Raw genomic sequence first — 27,768 nt, 5'->3', positions numbered from 1 at the left:
GAGAATAAAGAGATTAAAAAAAGGAGATAAACAGTTGTCGGATGTTATGTTTTTACTCAGGTACATCCAGGCGGCCACCTCCCCTAAAGATGTGGTCATTGTTGTGGATGTGAGCGGCAGCATGAAGGGACTCAGACTCACCATTGCCAAACACACCATCAACACAATACTGGACACGCTAGGAGAGAACGATTTTGTCAACATCATCGCTGTAAATCTTTTTAGTGGCATCCCAGCTGTAACAAATCAGGAGAATAAAGTTTCCTGTTTCATGTCTTCTCCAGTATAGTGACTACGTTCGCTACGTGGAACCGTGCTTCAAGGGAACTTTGGTACAAGCTGATCTGGATAACAGAGAGGTACCAAGAAAACACACACACACGCACGGCTAATGAATTACATTAAACACTCATTAAAGGTAAGCTGTCGTTTCTTAATGTCATGAGGACAAAGGTTTTGTCGTCCAGGCAAACATTATTATATTATTTCAATGTACTTCCTGTCTGTTGTTGTATTTTAGAACATGCTCTTTGCTTTCTTGTTCATCTGCTCTCTTGTTGTCATTCTGCAAAGCCTGCTTTTGTATGTGCTTGTGTACGTGTGTCCTTGAGTGTGCCTGTTTGTGTGCGCTTGTGTGTCTGCTGCCTGTGTGTGCTTGTGTGCGTGTATTTGTGTGCGCGTATGTGTCTGCTGCCTGTGTTTGTGTTGGATACATGCTCTCCTCCCCCCTCAACTACACGCTACTACATTACAACATAAGAGATCAGGTGAGGTCACGGTACTGCTGCTAGGTTTTAAACATGTCACATGACCGTGACGGGATGCCATGGGATTGGCTGGATTCCTGGAGAGGCGGCTGATTGAAGGCCTTCAGATGTTGGCTGACACACTTACGCATCAACTCATACGCACACACACAATTTAATATGATATATATCATAATAAATTGTGTGTGTGCGTATGAGTTGATGCGTCATATATATATATATATATATATATATATATATATATATATATATATATATTTATATCATAATAATTGTGTGTGTGCGTATGAGTTGATGCGTAAGTGTGTCAGCCAACATCATATATACATCATATATATATATATATATACATATATGTATATTTGTATATTTATATGTGTGTATATATATATATGTATATATATATATATATATATTTGTATGTGTATATATATATATGTATATACATATATATGTATATATAGATATACATATATATTTATATGTGCATATATATGTGTATATGTACATATTTACATGTATATATATGTTTATATATATATATATATATATATATATATATATATATATATATTCAATAACAAAGCAAAATAAATGCTAGATTTAATTCAAACTACATTAAATATAATTTCATTTGATTAAATTAAATTGAAACCCAGTTCAATTCAGTCACTGTAGTATAACAGCTAAATACAGTTTTTTTCAAATTAAATTAAACTGAGCTACATTTTAATTCAGTGGTATTAACACAATAACTGAATGCAACATTTGGCAAACATTCTCGATCATTTAAGTGCAAATATACAACACTGCAAAGTGCTGTACATACACATATTGTTATAGATGAGCATTATTGTTATGTATTAATATTACCATCTGTTGTGATGCAGCTCTTGTATTTAATCTGTGTACACAACAAAATGTCCAGGCTGTGTATTTTGGGAATATTTTACGGTCTTGTTGTGTATTCCATATTATTTCAGTGTTGTAATTAGTCAGTGAGCCATGCTAATCCCACTCACACACATGCTTACACTCACCCTTTTTTATCTTAATTCTGCAGCATTTCAAGCTCCTGGTTGATGAGCTCCATGTGAAAGGAGAGGGCAAAGTGAAGAATGCGATGAAAGAGTCGTTCAAGATCCTCAATGAGGTTGGCCTTTAATAAAGACACTAAATTGTGGATGCAGTAAACGCATTATTGATGAAAACGTGTGCGTGTGTGTGTGTGTGTGTGTGTGTGTGTGTGTGTGTGTGTGTGTGTGTGTGTGTGTGTGTGTGTGTGTGTGTGTGTGTGTGTGTGTGTGTGTGTGTGTGTGTGTTGTCAGGCTGCAGCTCTCGGCCAGGGCAGCCTGTGCAACCAGGCCATCATGCTGATCACAGACGGTGCCATGGAGGACTTCCAGGACGTTTTTGAAGAGTTCAACTGGCCAGATCGGCGGGTATGACGCAAATACCAAAACATGCATTAACATACATATATATATATATATATATATATATATATATATATATATATATATATATATATATATATATATATATATATGTATATATGTATATATATATATATATGTATATATATACATATATATATATATCATGTATAGTTGCTGATTAAATGCACATTTGACTATATAATATATATGTATATATATATGTGTATATATACATATATACACACACTGCATGTATATTAATATATACTGTATATACTCACGTCATTAATTATAAACAAAATTATCATGTATAGTTGCTGATTAAATGCACATTTGATTATATATAATATATATATATATACAGTATATATCCATATATATGTATGTATGTATATGTATATGTGTATATATATATAGATAAATATATGTATGTATGTCAATCAATCAATGTTTACTTATATAGCCCTAAATCACTAGTGTCTCAAAGGGCTGCACAAACCACAGTGTATATATATATATGTATATATATAGATATATATATGTAGATATGTATATGTACGTGTGTGTATATATATATATGTGTATATATATATACATATATATATATATATATATATATATATATATATATATGCATGCACATAAACACACACATACTGTACACACCCACACACATGCACACACACGCACACACACACATACCTATTTTTATCTATAGGGCTGTAAAAACTAACAAGCTAACTCATGTGAATAATCACAAAAAAATTACCGTAATAATTATCTATAGTGTGTGTATTAATTGTGCATTTGTACTATATATGTATGTATACTATATACATATATATACTATATACTATATACATATACACTTATAGAGCATTTATACACAAACACGCATTATTTACGTGCATCGCACTCTAATTCACTGTCATCCCAGGTTCGAGTGTTCACTTATCTGATTGGACGAGAGATGACATTTGCTGAAAATGTCAAATGGATCGCCTGCAATAACAAAGGTAATGACAATTGAATAATTAGCCTACAGATTAGTTGTATTGGTAGTCTTGATCGCTGTTGTCAAGTGTGACAGTACTGTATGTTAGGGCTGCTCTCAAAATATATATTAAAGCCCTTGTTACGTTTAGTGTCACGGTAGTGTTGGTCGTGACCCCAGGATGCAGAGAGGACAGGCACCGTGCTGGTAAAATTTAATAAATAAGAAAAGTAGTGCAGTAAAGGATTGCACAAAAATTAAAAACACAGGAAGCATACAGTTGTGTGTTCTTATCGCCAATCAGGGATCGGTGAAGGAGGCAGCGCCCAGACAGGAGAAATAGTGGCAAAAAGGAGGCAAACTGGAAATAAAACAAAATACAAGAAGTAATAATCATTGTTATGAGAGATCACAACAGCCTTAGAAATAGAACTATATTGTTCTAATTCCAAGAATTGAAATATTACAACGACAGCAATATCACACTACCTAATACAGTATTATCACACCAATAACTACAGTATTATCAAACCAATTACCACAGGATTATCCCTGTATTTACGACGGTTACATCACACTAATTACAACAGTAATTACCACCAATTACCACCGTAGTATCCCACCATTTACCAGAGTATTATTACAATAAAATATACCCACTTTCATGCAGAATCAGTGGCTCTCCTTTTGCCAGCTTACTGTAACTGCGCGCAATAATGGAGGAGGCGTTGTCAGAGTTAGTTGGTGATGAACCCCAAGATGGAGAGAAGGAGGCATGTATGGAGTGAGAAAACATGATTTAATTAAAATAATAAGACAAAAACAAACAAAGGGTACAAACAAAAAGCGCGCACGTGGGCGGATCACAAACCAAAAGAGCTAGCATGGGAACTAGAAAATAAACGGAGCTTTGCATGGAAGTTAGCAAAAACAAAAAGGCCTAGCGTGGAAGCTAGCAGGTCTCGAGCAGGAAACAGAAGTCGTACATGAAATATGAAAACAAACTTGGAAGCAGGGAACAAAACACAATAAGCTACAAACCACTATCAAATATAGCTTACCGCAACGCTGCATTGACAAGAGCGACATCAACAAGACAATAATCCAGCACTGACTGGAGGACAAAAGCAGGTACAAATATGAGCGGGCTGATTGACACCAGGTGTGGCCAGGTGCCAATAGGCCGCATCTGAGGGGAAAACAGCACACAGGGGAAAAAAACAGGAAACAGACAAAATCAGAGCGCTGACAGGAAGTAAAAACAGGAAATACTAAACACACACAGAGGAAAAACTAAAACACAAACAAACTGTCAGTGGGAAGCCTGACAGTATCCCCCATTCCCATAACGGATACCAGACGTTTTACGACCCCCCCCACAGAAAAAAAAAAAACAGTCCAAAGTCAATGGAATGGTGGAGGGAGGACAAGGCGGTGGGCCGACAGGCCAAGTGTCGCGGGGAAGAGTCAAGTGGCGACGGCGAATAGAATGCCGCTGCAATTTGCGAGGCAGTCGCCCATGAAACGACCACCTCAGTGGCCGACAAGAGTATGATGGCACACCCTGCTGCTGGCCCACCGGAGAAGATGGTGGCGCCCCCTGCTGCTGGCCCACCGGACTGCGTGGTGGAGTCTGCTGGCCCACGGGAGTGCGTGGTGGAGTCTGCTGGCCCACCGGAGTGCGTGGTGGCGCCGTAGGTTGCAGACCCACCGGATATGATGGCGCTGTAGGTTTCAGACCCACCGGAGGTGATGATGGCGTTTGCCGGCCCACCGGAGATGATGGCGCCGTCTGTTGCAGACCAACTGGGACGCGAAGTAGCTGTGCCTCCCCATCTGCACAGCTACTGATAGCCCCCCCCCCCTCAAAGGGACAGATCCAAGACGTCCCCAGATAGGCACACAGACAACAGGGGTGGGTGGGAGATGGCTTGAAAAGCGGCAAAACTTTCCTTTAAATTAACCATTAGTTTTAACGCTAATTGAAGCCTCTCTGCCATAGACATCTCTGCGGGGTTCAAATTTGGCTGGATTATTCTGTCAGAGTTAGTTGGTGACGAACCCCAAGATGCAGAGAAGGAAGCAGGCATGGAGTAAGAAAACATGATTTAATTAAAATACTAAGAAAAAAACAAACAAAGGGTACAAACAAAAAGTGCGCACGTGGGCGGATAACAAACAAAAAGAGTTAGCATGGGAATTAGAAAATAAATGGAGCTTAGTATGGAAGCTAGCAAAAACAAAAAGGCCTAGCGTGGAAGCTAGCAGGTCTCGAGCAGGAAACAGAAGTTGTACATGAAATATGAAAACAAACTTGGAAGCAGGGAAAAAAAGACAATAAGCTACAAACCACTATCAAATATAGCTTACCGCAACGCTGCATTGACATGATATGATACGAAACGACACGACAGGTAGCAACAACAAGAGCGACATCGACAAGACAATAATCCAGCACTGACTGGAGGACAAAAGCAGGTACAAATAGTATCGGGCTGATTGACTCCAGGTGTGGCCAGGTGCCAATCCGCTGCAGCTGAGGGGAAAACAGCACACAGGGGGAAAAAAATAGGAAACAGACAAAATAAGAGCGCTGACAGGAAGTAAAAACAGGAAATAATAAACACACACAGAGGAAAAACTAAAACACAAACAAACTGTCAGTGGCAAGCCTGAAAGGCGTGATCAAGTGCGACAGTGTGACACAGAAGTGGTAATTTTTCAAATTAAAATACCTGGAAGACAAGACAACGGATGTAATATATCTGTGTTCTCTGAGACCTGAACCACAGATATATGGGAGTGAAAAAAGGATGAAAAGTGCTGCCCTCTTGTGAATAACATGATATTACAGCGGCTAAGACCAGAAAGTAATCACTTTATTCCCTCCTGGGACTACATGATACACCCTGATTAAATAGCAGATTATCAGCACAGTTACACCATAAACACAACATGAGATAACAGATGTGCGTGCTTCTCTTTAGCCAAATATTAAAGACCTTACATTTAAAGTCCTGTGCGGGGCTTTAGAAGCTGGTAGTATTTGATAAATAGAACATCTCAGTAGGTATCTAATTGACGTCATTCACTTTGTCCAACAAAAAAAACAAAACTGTTCAGTCTTTTGGGGATTCCAATGTTCTGATGTCTGATAATGGCTTTACTGCACCAGAAGGACAAAAGCAAAATTAAAATATTCTATGTGAGCGGACGTGTGTGTGTGTGTGTGTTGCAGGTTACTACACGCACGTCTCCACGCTGGCTGACGTGCAAGAAAACGTCATGGAGTACCTGCACGTTCTCAGTAGACCCATGGTCATCAACCACGACCATGACATCATTTGGACTGAGGCCTACATGGACAGTGTGGTATGCCATGGCCATTTTGGAAAGCATTCTCACTTTGTATCCTCAAAGTCATCACATTCCCTCCCCTCATTAATCCTTATAACATTTTTAGAGAATGTTTCGCAATTAAATATACAGTTATTTAACAGAATTATCATATCTAAACGTACTTACTGTTTACAATCTCGTCTCATGATATGAAGCCCTGCAATAATCACAAATATTATTGGCTTAGCTAGGGCTGATTTCAAAATAAGAATTAATTGTATATACTGCAAAAGAAGGAACTAATCAAAACTGATGAAAGATACATTTACATAAAAAACTGCTAAAATAAATACATTTGAACTATCCATCCATCCATTTTCTAGCCATTGTCTGTCGTGGGGTCATGTGGGGGCTGGAGCCTATCTCAGCTGCATTCGAGCGGAAGGCAGCGTACACCCTGGACACGTCACCACCTCATCGCAGGGCCAACAAGTTGGACAGACAAGAAATCAAATTCACACACTTTACTGAGTGTTGCCAATCAACCTATCCCCAGGTCCCTGTGTTTAGAGGTGGGAGTAAGCCGGAATTCTCAGAGAGAACCTACATAGTCACGGGGAAAACATACAAACTCCACACATAAAGAATTGAAGCCAGGACCTCCTCACTCTGAGGCACGAGCGCTAACCACTGCTCCACCCTGCTGCCCTAAAATTCTAAACAGATTAATAATATATAATAACAAAAATGTAAATGCAAATGAAAATACACCTTCACCACTTTAGTCATAAATTTTGCGCTTAAAGGGGAACTGCGCTTCGTCTGGAATTTTGCCTATTGTTCACAATCCTCATGAGAAACAGGAAGAAAAAATGTGGGTTTTTTTTACATTCTAATTTTTAATAACCGGCTTGTTCTTGGTTGCTAGCAAAGCAACTAATGACAACAATCCATTCTGCCTCTAAGTCATTTTAAAAATGCATCCAAAAACACCAATAATACTTAATTCACGTTCCTTGAATTGTTTAATAACCAAGCCATATCGACATTGTTATTTTAAAAGCGATCACTAAGGAACTCTTTTTCTAGCATAGTAACACATTGTTCTGCGCTGGCATGCTACGGTGTTGGCCGTAAGCTAGCTATGGCAACAGGTAAACTATAGCTACTGTGTGAACAGCTGACAACAATCAGTACTGACTAAAAAACATAAATAATCATATTACACTGTCTGTAAAGTATTAGCCCACATTTCATGTTTTGTTTGTATACAGCTAGCTGGACACTGTAAGTAGTTGCACAAACAATAGCATGATATGCTGCATGTAGGATCAATATTATTGTGAATTACCCGATGGACAGATGTTCGTTCGGTCCAGGTGGCCGGGGACATTTTTTCCAGTTTAGTTTGGATAAGCGCTCCATTCATGTCGGCATAGCTTAATTGGTTCCAAGTTCCACATTTACAGTGTCAAGGCACGCCGACCTCACTCTTGCCGCTTCCATCAGCTCCAACGTTTCAGCCGCTATTTGTTACTATTCGCTAGAAACAGGAGTTTGTCCTCTGTATATTCAGCTTTAAAAAGAAAAGGTTGTGAATCCTAATTTGTCCAATAATACTCATAAAAGTCTTCTGTGATATGTTTTAGCGCCTTTTGTAGTGTAGTAGTATTAGTTTTATACTATAATACAATGATGCCATCTTGTGTTCCAACCTTTTTCATTCATTCATTTGTTTTGCTTTTACCCTCCAGTTACCAACTACGAAAGAGGTAATCATTCATGTTTAGAGACATAGTTAAAGTTAAATAAACGTTTCAATGTAGTTTAGCTTCTCCCTCTTGCTCATTAAGCCCTTTAGCTCAGTGGTTCTCAAATGGGGGTACGTGTACCCCTGGGGGTACTTGAAGGTATGCCAAGGGGTACAAGAGATTTTTTTTTAAATATTTTAAAAATAGCAAAAATTCAAAAATCCGTTGTAAATTCATTTATTGAATAATACTTCAACAAAATATAAATGTAAGTTCATAAACTGTGAAAAGAAATCCAACAATGCAATATTCAGTGTTGACAGCTGGATTTTTTGTGGACATGTTCCATAAATATTGATGTTAAAGATTTATTTTTTTGTGAAGAAATATTTAGAATTAAGTTCATGAATCCAGATGGATCTCTATTACAATCCCCACAGAGGGCACTTTAAGTTTAGAAATATTTATTCAACAAGTTTTTAATTATTTTCATATCTTTTTGTCCAAAAAGTTAAAGAAAGACCACTACAAATGAGCAATATTTTGCACTGTTATACAATTTCATGAATCAGAAACTGATGTCATAGTGCTGTATTTTACTTTATCTCTTTTTTTCAACCAATAATTATTTGGTCTGATTAGGGGGTACTTGAATTAAAGGCCTCCTGAAACCCACTACTACCGACCACGCAGTCTGATAGTTTATATATCAATGATGACATCTTGACATTGCAACACATGCCAATACAGCCGGTTTAGTTTACTAAATTGCAATTTTAAATTTCTCGCGAAGTATCCTGTTGAAAACGTTGCGGAATGATGGCACATATGATAACGCGTGCGCGTGACGTCACCGGTGGTAGCGGACATGTTCTTCCTGCCCGATCAAAGCTATAAGTAGTCTGCTTTAATCGCATAATTACACAGTATTCTGGACATCTGTGTTGCTGAATCTTTTGTAATTTGTTCAATTAATAATGGAGAAGTCAAAGAAGAGAATATGTAGGTGGGAAGTGATGTATTGCAGCTGCCTTGAGCAACACAAACACAGCCGGTGTTTCCTTGTTCACATTCCCGACGGTGAAGCTTTACTATGGAACAGAGCAGTTAAGCGAACATGGTTCCCGACCACATGTCAACCGGCAGGTTTCGTTGAGAAAATTGTGCTAATAAATTGGCTCTTACCGTAGACATGAGCGGAGCTTGCGTCCTTCTGCAGCTGCGGACTATTACCTCCTCCCACCGGAGACACTGGTGGTCACCACACCCGTGGCTACACCCCCTCCGACTTTCAGGTACCATATAATCTCACTAAAACACTAGTAACACAATAAGCAGATAAGGGATTTTCCAGAATTATCCTAGTAAATGTTTCTAATAACATCTGAATCAATCCCACTGCCCTCCCTTTTTTTTCTTCCTAGTCCTTCACTCTCACTATCCTCATCCACGAATCTTTCATCCTCGCTCAAATTGATGGGGAAATTGTAGCTTTCTCGGTCCGAATTGCTCTTGCTGCTGGTGGCTATGATTGTGAACAATGTGAGGATGTGAGGAACTCCACAACCGGTGACGTCACGCGCACATCGTCTGCTACTTCCGGTACAGGCAAGGCTTTTTTATGAGCGACCAAAAGTTGCGAACTTTATCGTCGATGTTCTCTACTAAATCGTTTCTGCAAAAATATGGCAATATCGCAAAATGATCAAGTATGACACATAGAATGGACCTGCTATCCCCGTTTAAATAAGAAGATGTCATATCACAGGGGGGCACATCACTGAAAAAAGGTTGAGAACCACTGCTCTAGCTTGTTTAACATCTTTTTTGATTCCATTTAAATCGTACACTAAAACACTGCTACCACACTTTGTCTGAGTATTTATCATTAATCTTGCTGCTGATTCTTCATTTTTGTGTCACAGCTGTTCAACAGCCGAGCCCAGAGTTTGCTCCTGATGACCTCGGTGGCTATGCCGGTGTTCAGCAAAAAAAAAGAGACCGTAGGGATTATTGTTATGTTTGGAGTTATTCAGGGGATTAATTTATCATTATTTATTGTTTTGGTGTTTATCTCTTGTAGCTGTCTCACGGAATTTTACTGGGAGTTGTTGGGACGGACGTCGCACTAAGAGAACTGATGAGATTAGCGCCCAGATACAAGGTTAAAACATTGTCCTTTATATGTGCGTCTTTAATGCAATGTATTGATACGATTGTTTGTCTTTTTAGCTGGGTGTCCACGGTTATGCCTACCTCATCACAAACAATGGCTACATCTTGTCTCATCCTGACCTCCGGCCTCTGGTAAACATTACATTCAGTTTCACAATGCATGTTCAATAAACATATTTTTTCTTTCTGTATGTGTCAGTACAAAGAAGGGAAGAAGCTGAAGCCTAAACCCAATTATAACAGCGTCGACTTGTCCGAGGTGGAATGGGAGGACATGGAGGAGATGGTGAGCGTTGAAGCAAATGTAAACACACATTTTGAGACATATCGACATGTTAGTTGATGTCATTTACTGTTGAATGCGGTGCACGTATGCAGTGGGAGACATACTAACAGTGGCGGACCGTGCGTTTCCCACCTAGGCCTTCAGTGATGTCTGACTTCAATGATTACCTCTCAAAATACCATCATTGATGTCACCACATGACCATTGCTGAAGAAATACTATAAAGAAAGACATTCACGCACTATTGGGCTTTGTATAAAATGGGTTATTTTCTGGCACATTTAAAATTCAATGAACCCGCATCAGCAATTAAAACCTATCTTACGTGGTACTGTCAAAACTAAAATTGCAAAAAACATATTAAATGTGAAAAAATAAAAAAATAAAATATTTGAACTCACATTTCATCGCCGGGACAGCTGAGCTATCTTTGCCAACATGGTCTCACAAGATGTAGTTTCTCTTTAAATATCCTTCTTGAAAACGGCCTTGGAAATACAGTATATGTATTGTCTTGTCTAATCATAAAAAATGCCGATGAGGCGTGTGGGCTGACTTCTTAAAGTTTACTTCACAGCGTTCTCATCAAAAACATTCATGTGTACATACAACCTAAACGGGGCTACTGTGCATGCTCTTCATTACTGTGGCATGCTGGCTAATGGAGTTCTTATGATACTGAGCTCATAACAACCCAATATATATCTGCCTTGGGCCAGCAAGAAGGCCTTACTGACAGCAACTCGTGATCTGATTGGCTATCGCAACTGTCTATCAAATATATTTGTCCGTTCACTTACAGTGCACAGACGCCAGCATTGTTTATTCTGAAGGCTCCGAGCAGATTTCATACAGCATGGCAACATAAGCTGGCAGAATTCTGATTGGATACAAACTGTAATCTAAAAACAACAACACTGGAAGGAGCATAATATGACATGAAGACATTATGAATAATTTTGGATATTTAGGGAAAGTAAATAAAAAAATACTTTTATCTTTTATTATGCTCATGATTTCTGGTTATGTTGGGCCAGCAGAGAAGGCCTTGCTGGCCCTGACGTCACACCACTGCATTCTATCTTTTGTAGTGCTGTGTGGGAAATTTCAAGTCAATCCCACTTAAGGTGTTTAATAACAGCGCTGCCATATGAGCATAGCCTATCACACCTGTCAACCTCACGTTTCTTGCCCTTCTTTCCCAGCAACTTCTCCAGACCTGTTTTTTTCCCCCGGATTTTCTCTTTGTAAAAAATTAACCCCCTTGGGTTCTGCTGCTACTACAGCAACCGGGTCCGCTCGATTCAAGCCTTGGCGACACTGGGTGGGCTTGTGAAGGGAGTGTGAGGGTTGCATGTTACGTTACGTTACGTGATTCAATCCAATCAACAACACGAGAAAAATGGATACACATGAACACGATGGAAAAGACACAAAAATCCAAACTCTGTGTAGACATTTTGACAAATAGGAGACTTATAATATTTAGCTTAAGAAGAGAAGGCAGCTGTTCACAGATTCTAATACTTTTTGTAACATCGAGGAAGAAATTACATGACCTATTTCATAAAGGTCTCAACTATAAGCGCTGTGAAGGAACCCTTATATTAGAATTGCTAACCATTAGATGTGACGTAAGAGTTTAGTGACATGAGCACGTATGATTTATTTATCTCTTTTAAATTTGTTTAATGGCGAATTGTGATAAAAATAAAAATCCCTTATTTTTACCCATTTTCCTGAAAAATTTTCCAAATTTTGAAAAACTCCTTATACGAAGTTTGTAGGGCCCCCCGATCCATGGCCCTTGGGAGGGGTTGGTATTTGGCTTGAATGAACTCGTAAAACATTTAAATTAATGAATGGCGGGGGCGTCATATACATTTTTCACCCCAAACATATTCATAGCTTCTTCCTGCTCTGTCACTGATAAGAATAAATGAGCAAATCTCTTGAATTATTCTCTCTGTCCCCTGTGGTGCACAGCAGTAGTGCTGGGTGTGTAAGCAGCTGTGCTGTGTTCAAATCACAGTTGGATACATTAAGAAGTTTGCAAATGTATGTTTTAAATATGTTACATTTGTTTTTTTGCACTAAAAATATAATTCCCACATTTTTTTTGTTTACAAAACATGCATCAAAATCAATTCTATTTTGATTTTAAATATATCCATCCATCCATCCATTTTCTACCGCTTATTCCCTTTCGGGGTCGCGGGGGGCGCTGGCGCCTATCTCAGCTACAATCGGGCGGAAGGCAGGGTACACCCTGGACAAGTCGCCACCTCATCGCAGGGCCAACACAGATAGACAGACAACATTCACACTCACATTCACACACTAGGGCCAATTTAGTGTTGCCAATCAACCTATCCCCAGGTGCATGTCTTTGGAAGTGGGAGGAAGCCGGAGTACCCGGAGGGAACCCACGCATTCACGGGGAGAACATGCAAACTCCACACAGAAAGATCCCGAGCCTGGATTTGAACCCAGGACTGCAGGAACTTCGTATTGTGAGGCAGACGCACTAACCACTCTGCCACATGAACAAAAAAGTGTGAAACAATTTTGGAATAGTTGGTCAAAAGGGGGCACCAAATAAAGTTCTGCTTAGAGCTCTATTTTAGCTAGGGGCGTACCTGCTTGTCAACACTCTAGGGGTGCATGTGTTGACACATGTTAATTTTTGAGGGCAGCGGTTAAGAATTGGAAGAATTACGCTCATTTTTCCACATGTCTCTCATCTTACAGCTAAGGACAGCCATGGTCAAAGGAGAAACTGGTACACTGTCCTTAGATGTGAGGACTTCAGTGGATAAAGGCGTGAGTAGACATTTTTTGTTTGGTGAATGGGCCAAAATGTTATGGTATATACTTATGTTTTTTTAAAGAATTTGCAGGATTTTATTTATATTGTCATTCACGAAGATGCCCCTTAGAGCAATGGTCCCAACCTTTTTGTATCCGCGGACCGGTCAACGCTTAATAATTTGTCCCGCGGCCCGGGGGGGTGGTGGGTATTGGGGGGGATCTTTATTTTTATTTATTTATTTTTTTTCTTTGTCATGGAAAAGGGATGTTTTTGTCATGAAAAAGGGAGGTTTTTGTGGTTGGTGCACTAATTGTAAGTGTATATTGTGTTTTTTATGTTGATTTGATAAAAATAAAAATAAAATAAATATTAATTAATTAATTAATTTATTCTTTTTTAAATAAAAATTTATAAACAATTATTCTGCGCCCCAGTACCAATCGGGTCACGGCCCGGTGGTTGGGGACCACTGCCTTAGAGGAATACCCTGTACTCTTACGTGTGCTTTATATCTACCTCTAGATGATGCCCTGTGGGGTACATTGCGTCTAGCCACAAAGACTATTTCTGTCTAGTTGAGTCTGTCTTGTGAATTTTGTTTCTCTGTTTGTGACAGAAACGAGTGATGTTCCTAAAAAATGATTATTTCTACACCAGCATCAATGAGACGCCTTTCAGGTTGCACTGCTTTTAATGTCATCAATACAAATGATATGACATTTTGTTCTTTCATCAATCAATTAAGTGTATTTTTCTGTGTATCAGTCTTGGCATAGTGCTGACCAGAGACAATGGACAGTATATATTCATTGGAAATGTATCTGTTGAAGAGGGTAAGCCTTCCTCTTCCCTTATTTAAAACAAATACTTGTACCTAATTTAATAAACATTGCATTACTGTGCAGGTCTTCATGATTTACTCGCACCTGATTTGACCATAGCCAGTGAATGGTGAGTAAAAATACAATACCGGCACTACCGACAATTAGTCTGTTACACCATTCATAAAACCCTGCAGGACCTACTGTGAGACCGACATTGACCCGGCACATCGTAAGCTGAGCCAGCTGCAAGCTGTGGTCAGATACCTAACGGGCAAAGAACCAGATCTAGAGTGTAAGTTAGGACTTTTTAGTGTTTGATTAACGGTGTCCCGTTCTAACAATATAAAGATCTAATTTTGCTCTGCAGGTGACGTGCAGCTATTGCAGCAAACCTTATTCGACGCGGTGGTGACGGCGCCAATGGAAGCTTACTGGACGGCCCTTATGCTCAATCCAGCTGGGTAAGTAGTCGCCCACATGCACCACAAAAAATAGCTTATTTTAATATCTATATTTTTAAATAAATATCCCTTTATATCTATTATGTCTTTTAGTATGGATGAGGGCATGGAAACAGCCTTCCTGGGCACTCGTTCAGGCCTGATGAGGTTCCAACGATACAGTGGCATTGAAAAGAGAGTTGGCAAGTGAGTAAGGAAAAGTCTTTTTTGTCATCTAATCCTCCTAATTCTCTACAATAGAGCTTGAAAATAAAAAGGCAAACACCACCCTGGGGTGGATGACTATATATTTACTTACTATTACTATAAAAAAAAAAATCAAATTTCCTATTGGACTATGTGGGTTTATTTCATAGGAGTGCATAGTATAATCCCAAAGAACTATAAAACATTAACTGTGAATTACTTAAGACTACAAATCTATGGCCAGCGATAACATACTAGCGGAAAAATTAACAAGCTTACTATGAAATAGTTAATTTTCATTTCATATCGTATGCTATGTTTTTTTGATAAAAGCACACATAGGCCCTTACAACCATAAACAAATAACAAATTAGGCGACAAAACTAAGGCTAACTTTTGCATTATTTGTAATATTGTGCATGGTAATTGGAATGTGTTATATATTGTATATATTATGGCCCCGCGATGAGGTGGCGACTTGTCCAGGGTGTACACCGCCTTCCGCCTGATTGTAGCTGAGATAGGCACCAGCGCCCCCCGCGACCCCTTAAGGGAATAGGCGGTAAAAAATGGATGGATACATGTATATATTATATAAAAATATAATATATAATACAATATATCAGTATAAATTATATACTGTATATATAATATGTAAATATTACATATATGTTATATTTTATTTTGCTATTATGGTACATTTTCAGTCTACTTTATATGTGCATTATCCTTTCCATCCTTACCCCTTCCATCCTTGGTAACTGAGCTACTGTGTTGAACAATTTCACTTGTGGATCAAAAAAGTTTGTCTAAGTCTAACAATAGCACGCTAGCTATTAAACCGACAAGCTGCCTTCCTTTGTATGATAAGTACAATGTTTGTGTTATTTCAACGCATATAAAACGATTATGATGTCTCCCACAGGTCTTTCCTGACTTCCATGGACAAGGAAAACATGTTCACGCTGGATCACTTCCCACTGTGGTATCGCAGGGCAGCCGAGTACCCTGCTGGACAGTTTCTGTACTACATGCCCCGACAGGAGACCAGAGGTAGTTGATAGAACACGTTTAAAAAAGAAAAAAGAAAAAAAAGAATAGGTATAATGTGTTTATTGTTAAATGCAGTGTGTTGTGTCCAGACATGTTCAGGGACTATGATGCTGACTATAGTGCCACCTTGAGCGCAGAGGACACGGAACACCAAGCGGAGGAGGGAGGGGGAGTACAGGGGGAGGAGGAGGAGGGTAGAGGAAAAGTGTTACTTGGCATGCTTCCGCTTGGGTTTCCTCTAATTTACAAAGCATGACTCCTTTTTTATGTTTCTTATGCCTTCAAATCCTTATTTTTATACATATTTTTTATTTATGGACGCAAAAACATAGACGTTCATAAAAGCAACCTTCCCTCCTTTCTTAGGAAACCTGCAAATTCATTTACATGCAAAATGCTGCATGATAAAGGAATTGGTTATGCAAACCTAAAATACAATATAAGGACAGCAAAAACAGTGTTCACTGTAGTAGATGCATGGATAGTGGTACACCTGTACTTCATTTATCAATATTCTTGGCATTTACTCTTTTTAGTGTTTTGCATTATACCCTCTTTAGTATTGTGGTGTACAAGTGCATTGTACTATAATAATCTCTTTAGTATTGTGGTTTTGTCTCCATATTTAGCTTCCTCATCTTTGCAAATAAATAACTTTCCTTCAGGAGGCCACTAGGTTGTGCAGGTGTATCTATTGTTGTGATAGTGCTAGCTCACTCATGTGTGTCTGTGTTGCTCTTCTTTCAGCTGGAAGGGTCGTGATCGCCACCACTGCCATCACTGTGTCAGTGGGCAAGAGAACAGCCATCGCTGGAGGTGCAGTAGGATACCAAACTCAATTTTTTCCCCTAAATTTTTGTTATTTTCTATCATATTGGTGGCACACACTTTTATTGTCAATATGCATCGGTTTGATTTATTTAGGTCAAAAGCGTTTCGTAGTTATTAATAGCTGCCTCTCCTTTTTCACGTTTCCTGTTAATAACTGCAACTTCACTGAAAACCACTGGAGGTCAATGTTTGACTTAAACAAACCTCTGTTGAATATTCACAGGAGTGTGCTTGTTTGTTGACATGTAGTCTCAATGCTAGTTTGCTTTTTGTGATGACAAGATTTAGTTTATGTTCTGCATTTTAGTCTTTAATTCGATCAAGCATTAATTTTATTATTTAGTCATCAAATTGAAGCCTGCAAGGCTTCAAATGTATGTACAATATGTATGTAACAGTGCTCAGCTAAATGAACTTGAATGCAACCTTTTCTGGACATGTGCCCCCCCCCCCCCACCCCCACCCCCTACCCCGCTGTGGTTGTGGCCTAAAACAACCGCTTAAAGTTTTTTTGATGCAAGAAGCATGCACTGATACGTCAATATTCCTGCTTTTTCTCTTCCGATACCATACCGATATTGTAGTCTTAAGATATAGTCAATAATGATATTGATACGATACGATATCAGCATTAATCGTACATATTGTAATTATTTTGTAGTATGGAAAATTGGAAAAGCTTTGATCAAGTTAAATTAGACAAACAGAGAACAATATTAGGTATACAAAAACACTAACATATTCATCATTAATCGTCTGTAATGGAATTATGCTGTCTTTAATTTGAAGTGCAGTGGTGACAAATTTTTGGGCGAGACCTTGTGGTTTCAATCATTCATATAGTTAAGCTAATGATACAGTTACTTGAATGATGCAGACACGTTTGTCACTGGAAACTTTCTAATACACTTCTGTCTTGGAGACTTTTATGTGTAATTGCTGGGATGTTACTGACGTCACGTACGACTCACGTCCCACCATGAATATTGGTGTTGGTCAAGCTAACTCTGTTTTAATTGGGTACTAAGCGCAATTTAGCCTTTCTGCAAAGAAAAAACGCCCTATGGTTGTGTTGTTTTCGGCTGTACGAACCGTTCAAATCGTGAAAAGGATAAATGTTTCTTCAGATATCCTCAAGAGTTTATCAGAAATGGCAGAAAATATTTTTTTTTTGTGGAAACAATGACGTGAAAAAGTATGCAGCACACGATCTAGTCTAAGGGAACAGAGTCAAAGAATACATTAGTTTGCAGTGATCACTAAATTAAAGGTTGGGTTGATATACTTTTAATGTTTTTTATATCTCATTTAAATATTATCTTCATATTATATGTATTTCTTAAACACGTTTGCTACAAGTGTTTCGAATAGCACCAACTCTGCGTGTCCAAATTAAAAAGAAAGCAAATGTGAGCAAAACCTAAAAGAGTTAAACTTTTACCACAGGCAGCAACAATAAATGAAGCTTTCAGCACATACATGATGTTGACATCTGTATTTATATATTTGATAAAAACGAGGGAAAAACACGCTACTCGTAGACGACGCATGTAAGAGCAAGAAATATCGGTATACGCAAAGTGAAATCATGAAATGCAACTTTAACGCAAGCAAAACCTCTGCATAATTTTCCCGCAGAGTCTTGATTCCAATTTCCTTGACCCAGCCACACACAAAGAAGTTGTAGACCTCCATCCTTTTAAGTTTATGTTCCGATAATAATGGTGTCTGGAGCACAATCATTTGATATGTCTTTTTTTTATGAAGTATAGGGATCTATTCCATTGCATTGTTGGATTTTTTTGCTTTTATTTGCTTTTTGCTGGAAGATTTGAGCCTCTTTTGTACTCAGATAGTTTTTGCGCTGCTTGCTGTACAACAGCCATCTCAGCTTGGTCGACCACCATTGGTTTTTACTTCCGGGAAGAAGTCACGTGTCGGAATACCAGCTATATGTAACTATATTTATTTGATACTTGATTATATTGACCACTTTCAATCAATCAATCAATGTTTATTTATATAGCCCCAAATCACAAATGTCTCAAAGGACTGCACAAATCATTACGACTACAACATCCTCGGAAGAACCCACAAAAGGGCAAGGAAAACTCACACCCAGTGGGCAGGGAGAATTCACATTCAGTGGGACGCCAGCGACAATGCTGACTATGAGAAACCTTGGAGAGGACCTCAGATGTGGGCAACCCCCCCCCCCCCCTCTAGGGGACCGAAAGCAATGGATGTCGAGCGGGTCTAACATGATACTGTGAAAGTTCAATCCATAGTGGCTCCAAGACAGCAGTGAGAGTCCCGTCCACAGGAAACCATCTCAAGCGGATCAGCAGCGTAGAGATGTCCCCAACCGATACAGGCGAGCGGTCCATCCTGGGTCCCGACGAGCGGTTCATCCTGGGTCTCGACTCTGGACAGTCAGTACTTCATCCATGGTCATCGGACCGGACCCCCTCCACAAGGGAGGGGGGGACATAGGAGAAAGAAAAGAAGCGGCAGATCAACTGGTCTAAAAAGGAGGTCTATTTAAAGGCTAGAGTATACAGATGAGTTTTAAGATGAGACTTAAATGCTTCTACTGAGGTAGCATCTCGAACTGTTACCGGGAGGGCATTCCAGAGTACTGGAGCCCGAACGGAAAACGCTCTATAGCCCGCAGACTTTTTTTGAGCTCTAGGAATCACTAATAAGCCGGAGTCTTTTGAACGCAGATTTCTTGCCGGGACATACGGTACAATACAATCGGCAAGATAGGCTGGAGCTAGACCGTGTAGTATTTTATACGTAAGTAGTAAAACCTTAAAGTCACATCTTAAGTGAACAGGAAGCCAGTGCAGGTGAGCCAGTACAGGCGTAATATGATCAAACTTTCTTGTTCATGTAAAAAGTCTAGCAGCCGCATTTTGTACCAACTGTAATCTTTTAATGCTAGACATTGGGAGACCCGAAAATAATACGTTACAGTAATCGAGACGAGACGTAACAAACGCATGGATAATGATCTCGGCGTCTTTAGTGGACAAAATGGAGCGAACTTTAGCGATATTACAGAGATGAAAGAAGGCCGTTTTAGTAACGCTTTTAATGTGTGACTCAAAGGAGAGAGTTGGGTCGAAGATAATACCCAGATTTTTTACAGAGTCACCTTGTTTTATTATTTGGTTGTCAAATGTTAAAGTTGTATTATTAAATAGAGGTCGGTGTCTAGCAGGACCGATAATCAGCATTTCCGTTTTTTTGGCATTAAGTTGCAAAAAGTTAGCGGACATCCATTGTTTAATTTCATTAAGACACGCTTCCAACTGACTACAGTCCGGCGTGTTGGTCAGCTTTAGGGGCATGTAAAGTTGGGTGTCATCAGCATAACAGTGAAAGCTAATACCGTATTTGCGTATGACGTCACCTAGCGGCAGCATGTAGATGCTGAAGAGTACAGGGCCAAGGACCGAACCCTGGGGAACTCCACACGTTACCTTAACATAGTCCGAGGTCACACTGTTATAGGAGACGCACTGCATCCTATCAGTAAGATAAGAGTTAAACCATGACAGGGCTGAGTCTGAAATACCAATTCGTATTTTGATACGCTCTAATAAAATATTATGATCGACGGTATCGAAAGCAGCGCTAAGATCGAGGAGCAGCAACATAGATGACGCATCAGAGTCCATCGTTAGCAATAGATCATTAGTCAGTTTTGCGAGGGCTGTCTCAGTCGAGTGATTTGCCCTGAAACCGGATTGAAAGGTTTCACATAGATTGTTAAACGCTAAGTGCTCATTTAGCTGCTCTGCAACAATTTTTTCGAGGATTTTCGAAATAAAGGGAAGGTGAGACACCGGTCGGTAGTTTACCATGAGGTCTGGATCGAGGTTAGGTCTTTTAAGGAGAGGATGAATAACCGCTTTTTTGAATGCAACGGGAACAGTGCCCGAGGAAAGTGATAAGTTTATAATATTTAGCACTGATGGACCTAATAATACAAAAAGCTCCTTGATAAGTTTCCCAGGAAGTGGGTCAAGTAAACATGTTGTTTGTTTTATTCCATTTACACGTTGTAACAATCCTTCTAATGTTATTTCATCAAAACGAGAGAAACTATTTTGGATATTTGCAGTATCCGCCGTATATACAATCGTATCTGTGTTACTATAACCCCGTTGTAGCTGGGACGCATTGTCTTTAATCTCCTTTCTAATAAGTTCAATTTTCTTATTAAAGAACTTCATAAATTCATCTGCCGAATGGGTGGAGCTACTGGAAGGAGTCCCTTGTTGGGTTAGCGATGCTACTGTACTAAACAAAAATTTTGGATCGTTTTTATTAATGCGGATGAGATTTGAGTAATAATTAGTTTTAGCTAAGGTAAGCATGCGTTTATAAGTTATTAAACTATCACTCCATGCTTGATGGTGCACCTCAAGTTTAGTCGTGCGCCATTTGCGTTCCAGCTTTCTACATAATAATTTCTGAGCTCTAGTTTCTTCAGTAAACCATGGCGTACGCCTTTTTGGAGCCTTTTTTAACTTCAGCGGTGCTATACTATCAATGGTTTCGCGCAGGGCGTTGTTAAAGTTGTTAGTGAGGTTATCAATAGAGCCCACATACTTTGGGAACGGTGCCATTACCGAGGGCAGTAGGTCCGCAAGAGTCGTCGTTGTGGCAGCATTAATGTTGCGGCTGCTATAGCAGTTATTATTATTATTAGCTTGCCGAACATGAGTCTGAACTTCGAATTTTATAAGGTAATGATCGGACATTACTTTAGTATACGGGAGTATCATAACTTTGGAGACGGTGATACCTCTGACAAGAACTAGGTCTATCGTATTACCGCTGCGATGCGTCGGTTCATTTATTATTTGTGTAAGACCACAGCTATCAATTATAGTCTGGAGCGCCACGCACGGTGGGTCCAATGGGGTATTCATATGGATATTAAAGTCCCCCATTATAATTATATTATCGGCGTGCGTCACTAGATCAGCAACAAACTCTGAGAATTCACTAATAAAGTCCGAATAGGGCCCTGGGGGGCGGTAGATAACGGCCAGGCACAGAGGCAGAGGTGTGGCAGACTTCATAGAAAGCACCTCAAACGATTTATATTTATTATTTAAGTTAGGACTAAAGTTAAAGTTTTCGTTGTATATTAGTGCGACACCCCCTCCCCTTTTGAGGTGACGGGCAATATGCGCATTCGTATAGTTAGGAGGGGATGCCTCATTTATCGCAAAAAAGTCGTGTGGTTTAAGCCAGGTTTCGCTAAGACCGATGACGTTAAGGTTGTTGTCTCTAATGACCTCATTGACTAATAACGTTTTGGGAGACAAAGATCTGATGTTTAGAAAGCCCATATTATAGGTAGTGGGCTGTTTTAAGGAGTTGTTGATAAAATTATCCGTAGTAGCAATATTAATAATGTTGCGTTTATTATGCGCAGTGTACTTAAAATAATTACGACCATATCTAGGAATTGATATGACAGGAATTTTCAGATTGTCTACTTGGCGCTGCGATAAACTGAACGCATCATAATTTGCCACCTCAGTAGAACGCATGTCTAACTCTGACGAAGTCATAGACACAGTAGAAAAAACATTTTGTGAGTTGTGTATTATTCTACGAAAATTGCTATGTGTACAGGGATCATCCAGCCTGGCGCTGGCTAGTTCTAACTTAACTGACTCCATACCCAGGCTAGCAGGCTCTGTAATTGCCTGTGACCGGGCTTGCTCTAGTGCAGTTAGTCAAATGTGGCTCAATGCGAAGTCTATGTTCCGAGACAAGAGGATAGCGCCTTCCTGGTTAGGGTGAAGGCCGTCTCTCCTCAGCAAGCCAGGTTTGCCCCAGAAAGAGGGCCAATTATCAATAAACGTAAATCCCTGTTGTCTGTTTTAGACAGCAATTATGCTCAATTAATTATTACATAGGTCAAGCTTGTGTGCTATTTTGTGGTTAGCTGTTGTCTATCTGCGAGCTCCTAGTAGCCAATACCCTACCATGTTTAGCTTTTGTAAATTACTTGACTAAAATAGAAGAAAAGACCAACCTTCTTTGCTTATTGGAGGACTTTTAGATGTCAACTGGCTGTCCAGATTTGCACAAGTAAATACACAGCGGAACTGATTGTATTGGACATTGCCATAGATTTTACATGCAAGCACATATAAACCCCTTCTTTGTTTTGATCAGAGCGCCCCAAGCTTTATTCCCTAGCTTCTTTCAGTATATCTCTGTGAGACTTAAATGACAGCAAGTTCGAACTTTGAGAAAATCATAGATTTGCACTTTTTGTAGACAGCCCATTTGAAAACAGTCATAAGCACTGACAATAACTGATTCCAACCAACCGTCAATCATCCATCCATGTTTTACTGTTTGTCCCTTTTGGGGGCTGGGTGGGTGTCTATCCCAGCTGCATTCGGGCACGTCACCAAATTTGCCAAACCTCACAAATTTTTCCAGGGAGACTCCCGAACTTCAATGCCCCTCCCGAAAGTCTCCCGGGGAAACCATTCACCCAAATTTCTCCCGATTTCTCCCGATTTTCACGCTAAATTTAGCATCCTGTACAACCTGCCGTCATGTCTGCTTTTCCAACATACAAACAGCATGTCGGCACATAATATATACAGCTTTTACACACACACACGAGTGAAAGCAAGGCATATTTGATCAACAACCATACATGTCACACTCAGGGTGGCCGTATAAACAACTTTAACACTCTTACAAATATGCGCCACACTGTGAACCTACACCACACACACACACACACACACACCTCCCGAATTCGGAGGTCTCAAGGTTGGCAAGTATGCACGTCACCACCTCATCGCATGTCCAACACAGATAGACATACATATTGTAGAGTAAAACTGGAGGGCCGTGAGCCAAAAATACACCCCAGGAATGACATGAAAGTGACTAATATATAGTAAAGGATCCTTGATGATTGTTACTTAAAGACCTTTAACACAGAAAAGGACTCTTGTTATATTGAAAATATATGACCATTGTAAAGTTATCGGTAGTGTTTTCATTTATGACTGTAGTCTACAAAGTATTGTCAGATCTTTGTATTGACATTACTGTATACACATAATTTTAATGGCCTGGCTCCTCTGGTCCTTAGCTTTTTGTGAAAATGTGGCTCCCAAAACAAATTAGTTTACCACCCTCGACTTTGTCTCTTTTTGGGGCAGGAAAGAAACAACCAAAGAAAGATGAAGGAAGTTTATCGATTGTAATTGAAAGGAGAAGGACAAAGAAGAAATCAGAAAAAAGGGCATATGTGGCAGAAGAAAAGCCAGGTGAAAACACTCAAATTGATGAGGAAAGATGTGCCAGTAAGATAAATGGACAGCAGATAAGCCAAAGGGGATTAGAAGGTCACAAAAAACATTATTTCTCACTCCATTTTATTTGACTACATGTGTTTGAGTCATCAAATAGACAGTCAGGTGTGATATGTTTTTATTCCAGTCAATGCATATGTACCAGGAAATGCTTCGCCGAAACACAATCATCGTCATAACAACAACACACCACCACCATCCGATTGTGGGCAGTATAAGTACCAAACTATCATTTATTCTTCTGCACACACAAGCTATAAGAACAGGATTCAGCTAAGATACTTAGCTAGCAACAGCACGAGACCTTCAGACCATGTGGTTTCATGGACAGAGTTTGGATCTTATGTTATTTTGTATAGTTTTATCAAACCCTGTCCATATAAAAAACTGACCAACACTGAGGACGATTAAATGGACACAACTAATGAGCGAGTAGCACAATAATACCCCAAACAAATCCAAACGTACACACAAGGACACACATTGTGAATTGGTAACAGTAGAGGCTAATAGAGATATATGCATCATAACACACTGTTGTGATTATATTATTATTAATATTATTACAGCCAATTACATTAAGAGGAAACTGAGTGCAATATGTGCAATGAAAGTTTTTAAAAGTATTTTCAATGTCAATAATTTTTCATTGCAAATTACCAATGGATGGAAGGAAGTGACTTTCATATACAGTGGTACCTTGGTTTGTGTTTGCTCCACTTTTTCTATGTGCCAGTTTTCATGTACAGTTTTGTCCATTGTACGGCCAAACATGGCGCATAAAAACTGCCCGTGCTCAAACAAAAAAATATCCTCACCTTGGTGACTCTGTTCATGCATTTTTTCTGAGTATGGCTGCAAAATAATCCACCTTGGGGCCAAAGAAAGTTTGACTTTCATATAACATGTGAGAAACACTGTTGAATTTAAGAAATAACTCATAATTATCTTGTAATCAATCCTCTCCATTTATCGTCCTCACCAACAAGTGTACAGTTAATGTTATATCAGCAAAAAAAAATAAAAAAATAAAAAATGTTATATCGGTCCTCCCAGGAATTCACAATGTTGTGATCAGGCTAAATTCACACAGATTCCACCAATAATTGCAAGTTATGCTTAACCTCGCAACATTGTCCAATGCCTAAAACTTTGCCACTCTTTATTGATCAAACGACACAGTTGTCGTCCTCCCGCTAGCTCAGAACAACTTCCTGTTCCTGTCTACAGTGCTAAGCTTTCTGGGTAATATAGTTATAAACATTTAACAACGCACAGGTGAGGGACGCAGTGGGCAGCAGCCGTGCCGCGCCCGGGAAACATTTATGGTGATTTAACCCCCATTTCCAACCGTTGATGCTGAGTGCCAAGCAGGGAGGCAATGGGTTCCATTTTTTTTTATAGTCTTAGGTTGTGGGTTCAAACCCCGGCCGAGTCACACCAATCGATCTCAGGGCGGACACTCTAACTATTAGGCCACTGAGTAGGTGATATATATATATATATATATATATATATATATATATATATATATATATATATATATATATATATATATATATATATATATATATATATATATATATATATATATATATATATATATTTATATATATATATATATACATATATATACCTGTATATATCAGTGACGTGCTGTCAGGGGAGGCAAGTGAGGCAGTGCCTCGACTGCCACCAGGTGGCTTAACCATGAGATCTTCCAAAACAAAGTAATAAAATAAAATAAGTTCTAATATTTCTCTTTTGCTTTATGCTTTCTATGTGATTTTGGTGTGGTTGCTGTATAGTTTGATAATTTTCATGGTCAAAATCGCGGAAATTCCATGTTTCCTGATCAAAACAATGCAGCATATGAGAAGTGAGGCAGACACAGGCGGTGCCTCCACGGCTACACACAGTCTGTATTGGGCGTGTGCGTGCGAAGGGGCGCATGCTTGTTGCCACGGGGAAAAGGCAGGCCAAGAGGCAGCATGTACCTCTGCCTCAAGATAGGGGGTGATATATTGTCAACTTCCAGTTCAATGCCTCAGCAGTATTCTGACTCGCCACACTTGAAGGGGTGGGGGCGCTCAAGCTAGCAGACACAGGTCTCTCCAGCAGAAGCCAGCCTTTTTTCTTTTCTTTTTTTTAACTATTTATAACAAACATGGCATTTTTATTAGAGTATGCCAGCGTTTCTGGGTGTTTTTTGTCACATGCAAAAATATTGTTTAACTTTTTGGAATGAAATTAAATTAAATTAATGTGTCTGCCAATATGGAGGATTATATACTGTATCCAAGATGAAATACTTATCTAAACTGGACTTTAAGACAAAATGAATGTGGTCATACAAAGTATGTTTTCATGAGGATAGCTATTGCTGCTTCAGATACAAATACAGAAAGGTACGATACACTCACAATACTTGAATTATTTTGTTAAAAGCAAATGGGATTAAAAAGTATTTAATAAAAACTTTATCAAATAATTTTTGGAACTATCTATCATATCATAATATCACTATGATAATGTTTTTATGAAAGCGAATAACTCACTTTTTTTCCTGTTACCCTAATGTGCATCCTAAATCAACAATGACGAGAGCTGCACATATGAATTTATATATACACACATATATATATATATTTATATATATATATATATATATATACACATATATATATATATATATATGTATATATATAATATATATATATATATATAAATATATATATATATATATATAAATATATATATATATATATATATATATATTCAGTAAAAGACAATTAAGAAAATTATTTAACTTTTAATACTAACCTAGAAAAGAGGCAGCATTGAGATGTTAGAGATGTTGAACTGTGATGAAAATCTCTCATTTATCAACAGAAAATAGTGCTATAGATCGCTCTCAACAGTTTGCAAATGCTTTAAACGTGCGGGGTTAAATGTGTTGGAACATAAATGAATGTTTAAGATGGGCAACCACTTCAAGTATAAAACATACATGAAGAATGTCTGCAACGTGTATAAGACAGAGCAGACAGTGGACTATCTATTACTATCTATTAGTTACAATGAACTAAAACAGTACAGTATTTTCACATTGAGCTCTGAGTATGTGATTTTACTGCCAGATGTCCACTATTAAGTCTGTGCTATACAATGAGTAAAACCTCAATACAGTATTTTTTTCCCAATATTTGTGGCAATCCTGTGCTTTTTGAAGTTAAGGTTACAAGAAACACTGAAAACATTAATAGAACATTCAAAAAATAACAAGTTGATTCAATGTTATTGAAAAAAATCTTCAAAACATCGTAACTTTCTAAAAATGCTACTGCAAATCCAGGCATTTTTGGTAAAATAATCACAAAAAAAGCCTACGAAATCCTATTAAAAGTTCATTCATAGATTTCATGCATCATTTGTATGTATTACACATTGTTTTATGCATATAAAACCATAATT

General features: G+C 38.7%; 1 protein-coding gene across 3 annotated transcripts in view; it reads left to right on the top strand.

Annotated features, from left to right (window-relative positions):
- The window catches only part of cacna2d4a (calcium channel, voltage-dependent, alpha 2/delta subunit 4a), a 113,894-nt gene that overhangs the window by 11,159 nt on the left and 74,967 nt on the right, over positions 1 to 27,768 (top strand). For 2 of the 3 annotated variants that reach the window (XM_061912322.1, XM_061912321.1), the window contains exons 9-27: positions 61 to 211; positions 285 to 359; positions 1,831 to 1,920; positions 2,096 to 2,209; positions 3,144 to 3,222; positions 6,439 to 6,572; positions 10,216 to 10,293; positions 10,374 to 10,454; positions 10,523 to 10,597; positions 10,665 to 10,751; positions 13,503 to 13,574; positions 14,180 to 14,241; positions 14,329 to 14,396; positions 14,469 to 14,514; positions 14,582 to 14,679; positions 14,755 to 14,848; positions 14,942 to 15,034; positions 15,960 to 16,087; positions 16,835 to 16,903. In XM_061912322.1, coding sequence (XP_061768306.1) covers positions 61 to 211; positions 285 to 359; positions 1,831 to 1,920; positions 2,096 to 2,209; positions 3,144 to 3,222; positions 6,439 to 6,572; positions 10,216 to 10,293; positions 10,374 to 10,454; positions 10,523 to 10,597; positions 10,665 to 10,751; positions 13,503 to 13,574; positions 14,180 to 14,241; positions 14,329 to 14,396; positions 14,469 to 14,514; positions 14,582 to 14,679; positions 14,755 to 14,848; positions 14,942 to 15,034; positions 15,960 to 16,087; positions 16,835 to 16,903 — 1,694 coding nt within the window. Of the gene's footprint in view, positions 1 to 60; positions 212 to 284; positions 360 to 1,830; positions 1,921 to 2,095; positions 2,210 to 3,143; positions 3,223 to 6,438; positions 6,573 to 10,215; positions 10,294 to 10,373; positions 10,455 to 10,522; positions 10,598 to 10,664; positions 10,752 to 13,502; positions 13,575 to 14,179; positions 14,242 to 14,328; positions 14,397 to 14,468; positions 14,515 to 14,581; positions 14,680 to 14,754; positions 14,849 to 14,941; positions 15,035 to 15,959; positions 16,088 to 16,176; positions 16,286 to 16,829; positions 16,904 to 27,768 lie in introns of all 3 variants that reach the window. The other variant, XM_061912323.1, reaches the window with a different exon arrangement.

This window comes from Nerophis ophidion, linkage group LG10 (assembly GCF_033978795.1).
Source record: "Nerophis ophidion isolate RoL-2023_Sa linkage group LG10, RoL_Noph_v1.0, whole genome shotgun sequence".
Taxonomy (NCBI): Eukaryota; Metazoa; Chordata; class Actinopteri; order Syngnathiformes; family Syngnathidae; genus Nerophis; species Nerophis ophidion.
Note: the sequence above shows the minus strand (reverse complement) of the source record. Positions and strands in the feature narration are given on the sequence as shown.